Consider the following 4854-nt stretch of genomic DNA (forward strand, 5'->3'; position numbering starts at 1 on the left):
TTGTTTTTAGTGTATAAATGTACAAGTCTATTCTATTTATGAAGTATGTTCTTTTAGGTCAGCAGTGTCAAAGAAGACCTGAATGGGTACTGGTCCTGGAAGTCACCATAAGGTTATCGCAAAATATCGATTTTAATATCAATTATTATAAAATAGTTCAAACAGGTATGGGCTGGGGATTTAGAATGCCAAAAAAGGTCCACAGGTTGTCAGTGGCTCTTCAGTACAATAGTCTACAATAATGATTTAGTACATGTATCATCATGGCAGAGCACGGATAGAAGCACATCAAACTAGTCTACCACACATGCATACACAGCAAAGTTTAACCATACTAGTAAGGATCAATATCAAAATGGTCTTAAGACAGATACATGCATAATTTAATTTAACAATTAACCCAGTATTGAAACACAATAATGACTTGGCTGGCTGTCTCCAATCCACACAGCCAAACTCAAGTTGTACTCAAGTTCAATAATACACTAACACAACACAGAATTATAAGACTGATCCCATTGTGGATGGAAGTTGGCCCACAAATTTGACCCTGTTCCATTCGAGTACTACACAGGTAGCCGACACGTACTATTAAAAAACGTTCCATAATGTACATTACATCTATCATACTTTATAAACAGCAAAATATCATAAAAACAACAACTGGAGAGCATTTTTTGTTGTTGTTGAAATGTCCATTATATATATTAGATTTCTATCTGGGCTACCCGTTCTATTCAATAAGGACGGCGTCATCTCTTGCGACAGATCGACGTCATCATTATTCGCCACCGACGCATGTGCAATTAAATGTTTGAAATTAAACGGAAAATACAGTCCGGTAAGAACGTATATAATCAAATGTATCTTGTTCTCGGAAGAATTTGACAAATTATACACTATAATGAAATACAACAGAAACGGTATTGTCTATTTGTTTGTGAAGACGTGCACCAGCTGATTCCTCCTACTTAACGTTAGTTAGCTAGCTAATTTACCATCAGAATGCAGTCTGTGAAGTTCGGCTACTCAGTGTTGTTTACGTTGATATCAAAACACAACTACTCGTCCTCGGGTCATTTCAGAGCACTAGCATGTAGTCATGGTACAATCAGTTCAGCCTGTGGTGCCCATCCCATGTCAACCACAGCACAGCCTGTGATCATTCGTATTCCCAGACACATGCAGGTAGAACATGTGAAGCAGGTGAGAGGCAAGAACAAAGTCAACACCATCAAGGCTGGCAAGCTCCTAATCAAAAGCAAGAACCCAGAACTGAATCAGTCCGCAGGCTACACAATTGGGAAATTTGAGCAACCCCATCTTTCCTCCAAAGGATGGAAACACAACAAATCATTTGGTGACTACTTCACAGTTAACAACACTCAGCGTACTCCACCCTTTGTCACTGAAATCCAGGATGAGGAGGGTGACAAACTCAAAGAGAAGAGTAAACCTATTACATTTCACAACCTTCACCTCTGCCCGGACTTAGTGGAGGCTTTGGGCAAGGACAACATAACTCGCCCTACAACCGTTCAACTACAAACCATCCCCAAGCTCCTGAAAGGCTACAACATCCTGTGCGCAGCTGAGACGGGCAGCGGCAAAACCCTGAGCTACCTGTTGCCTGTCATTCACAAACTACAGGCTGAGAAAGCAGCAGATTCCGAGTCTATAGAGACCACACCCAGGACTCGCTCTGTTATCATTGTCCCCTCTAGAGAACTTGCTGACCAGGTCTCAGCTGTGGCCAGGAGCCTGTGTGGCCCATTCAGGCTGATGGTGAAGACAGTGGGAGGTGGGAGAGGTGTGGGCAACATCAAGCTGGCCTTCACCAAGGGTCCCCCGGATGTGTTGGTGGCCACACCTGGTGCCCTCGTCAAGGCCCTGCGGAGACGCTACCTAGACCTTGGGGAGCTGAGCTTCATGGTGGTGGACGAGGCAGACACTATGTTTGATCCCAGCTTCTCTGGCATGCTGGAGAGCATCCTGGCCCAGACCCACGTGGCCTGCGACCCCTCAGAGACCCGGGGCCCCGGCCCCACCCGCAAGGCCCAGCTGGTGGTGGTGGGGGCCACGTTCCCCGGTGGGGTCGGAGAGGTTCTCAGTCAGGTCATTATCATTACTTTTTCCTACATTGGCTGCATCCCAAACTCCCTATACACCCTACTCCCTATACTATAGTGCACTACCACATAGGACTCTGGTCAAAAGTAGTGCATATTCCTGCCTCATTATGTAAAATCTGTTGAGACCCATGGAAAATGCACATTAAAATGAGACAGACTTGTTCTTATAGGTGACGGACCTGGGCAGCATGGTGACCATCAAGAGCAAGAATCTTCACTTCCTCATGCCACATGTAAAACAGACCTTCCTGAAGGTATTCCCCACCTTTTCTTTTTCTTGTTTTCATTGGTTTGGTATTAGTGTTTTGTTTCTTTGGTGTTCTTCAATATTATAAAGTGTCTTTGGGTCCTATATAAAACCATGTACTAGTACTTAGGTATTTATAGTAGAGCTGTCAAAGTTAATCAGTTAACTGGAGTTAACTTTTTGTAATTTTAGTGCACCCTTTTTTTTTTGTTGTGATTATTCACATTGTCTGAAGGCATTAAAAATACATCATCTATACAGCTAAAAACAACAATGCGATGTCAAATCAAGTTGACATTGAGGTTAAAGAAAGAGTTCATCAATTTATCAGATGTTGCTTAATGTTACTTTGGACAAAATCAAGATGTCAATATTCCATAATGCTTTTTGTCAAAAAAATCTATTACAGCTCAAATTGAGCAAATTCTGAATTTGCGATTAATCGTGATTCATCATAGCAAATCCTGCGATTTAACAGAATACTATGAATTACATTAGTATACTATAAATTATATAGTAATTTATAGTATTAAATTAAAGTATAAATGATAGAATATAATTTACAGTATACTATATATAACAAATTATATTATTCAATGTTTAGGTGAGGGGAGCTGACAAGCTTCTGGAGCTCCACCAGGCCCTGAAGGCAGCAGAGCAGGACAAGGCTGGGGTGTTGGTGTTCTGTAACCGGGCTTCTACAGTCAACTGGCTGGGCTACTCCCTGGAGGACATGGGGCTGAGACACGTCCGACTGCAGGGGGAGATGCCTGCCTCCCTCCGGGCTGGAATCTTCCACTCCTTCCAGAAGGGACAGGTGATATGAGACGAGAAAATACCTTCTCAAACTCCATGTGACAATATCTATGTCCATATTGTGTGACAAGCTCCATGTCACACAATAAAGAAACACTAAAAAGACACCCAGTAAAAATAACACATTGACCACAGATCATAAGAAAACACATAGCTAATATGTAATTAATAACAGAGACACGGTATAGGCTACGTTTCACATTCTATCCCTATAGGTGGACGTGCTGATCTGTACCGACATCGCTTCCCGAGGACTGGACACCCAGAGGGTCTGTCTGGTGGTCAACTACGACTTCCCAGAATCCCACACAGACTACATCCACCGGGCGGGGCGGGTGGGCCGGGCAGGGAGTGTGGAGGATGGGGAGGTGCTCAGCTTCGTCACCCACCCCTGGGACGTGGAGCTGGTGCAGAAGATTGAGACGGCTGCCCGGAGGAGGACAAGTCTGCCTGGGATGGAGTCCTCCATCAGGAAGCCTGAGCCCAAAGCAGCTGAAGAGGAGGAGGAAGAGGGGTTGCCCTACTAGTGGGTCTGCCACAAATAAGGATATTACCAAAGCAGAACTAACTTGTTTGATTAATGTTTGATTAATTAGTTCAGTAAAACGATTGTATCCATGATAGCCCAAACCAGCTGTGAGACTGAATCCTTTCTCTCCAACACAGGCATGGTCGTCTTTTAATTTGACCTTTTTAGATGCCATATCATGTTTGAGACTGGAACTATGATCTGACTTCTCTTTTTAACCCAGATGGTTACCACATGTCATTCCAAAGAGGAAGTGTCTTTGGTAATGTACAAAAATCATGCCCTCTTACAAGCAGCAGGTGTGTGGCACGTTACTGCACTTCTCACGGGTAACCATGGGGTGGCAGTATTTACTTTATTTGACCTGTCATACAGCAGTCATACAATAACCAGAGAAGGGCTATGGCCGAATATAGCCTTATTTTAATGCTCGTCCACATGCGGCAAGCCCTTCGTTTATGGAATTGAACTCAGCAATACTAACTTGTTTTGGTAAAACATAGGTTAAAGAATCTAAAAAACATTGAGAACAAGTATGGAATACTGATTTTACTTTTCCTTCCAGAAATGAAAATAATTTCCTTTAAAAGAAAGAGTAACTCATAAAACCCTTCATTAGGGTGCCACTGAGACAACGGTGCTAATCTCTTCTCACTAACCACAGGTAGGCCACATTAGCATATTACGTTTTGGAAAGTGGTCTTCACTCTGTTTCTGCTTTTTTGTGTGTAATACAGAAGCACAACATTAAAACCTCCATATGTAGAAATGTCCATTAATCTACAGTCAAGTTGGATTCAGGCCCTAGCCTTGAAGTCTATCCCATTGATGCCTGCGGTTACTTGTTTTAGAGGAAGCAAGATGTTTGAACATGAAAATGTGTCGGAGTGAAAATAAATATCTTTGTGAAATCTGGTTTCTAAATATGCCTCTTTATTTTCTCACATGTTGAGTTTGCTTTAATTGTACGAAATATAACATCACCAGGTTGCTGTACCATAAACATATACCTGTAGACATCCTTGTGCTGTACACATCCAGACTGAGTGAGACTTGAGCTTTTTAGGAGTTCTTACAGTATTACTACACTAAACAAAAATATAAATGCAACATGTAAAGTGTCTGATCTG

General features: G+C 42.4%; 1 protein-coding gene across 1 annotated transcript; it reads left to right on the forward strand.

Moving 5' to 3' along the window:
* Nucleotides 1-763: 763 nt before the first annotated feature.
* On the forward strand, nt 764-4635 carry LOC106597432 (probable ATP-dependent RNA helicase DDX28). Its single transcript, XM_014176189.2, has 4 exons — nt 764-2115; nt 2303-2386; nt 2984-3196; nt 3411-4635. Exons 1-4 carry the CDS (start codon nt 1006-1008, stop codon nt 3720-3722), a joined length of 1719 nt encoding a protein of 572 aa, XP_014031664.1. The 5' UTR covers nt 764-1005; the 3' UTR covers nt 3723-4635.
* The last annotated feature ends 219 nt before the right edge of the window (nt 4636-4854 follow it).

The sequence above is a fragment of the Salmo salar genome, chromosome ssa26 (assembly GCF_905237065.1).
Source record: "Salmo salar chromosome ssa26, Ssal_v3.1, whole genome shotgun sequence".
Taxonomy (NCBI): domain Eukaryota; kingdom Metazoa; phylum Chordata; class Actinopteri; order Salmoniformes; family Salmonidae; genus Salmo; species Salmo salar.

Excerpts from the sequence above, each read along its gene's own strand:
- LOC106597432 (XM_014176189.2), top strand. The coding sequence starts at position 1,006 with ATGCAGTCTGTGAAGTTCGGCTACTCAGTGTTGTTTACGTTGATATCA. Across the intron at positions 2,116-2,302 it reads TCGGAGAGGTTCTCAGTCAG|GTGACGGACCTGGGCAGCAT; the intron begins GTCATTATCATT and ends TTGTTCTTATAG. Across the intron at positions 3,197-3,410 it reads ACTCCTTCCAGAAGGGACAG|GTGGACGTGCTGATCTGTAC; the intron begins GTGATATGAGAC and ends CTATCCCTATAG.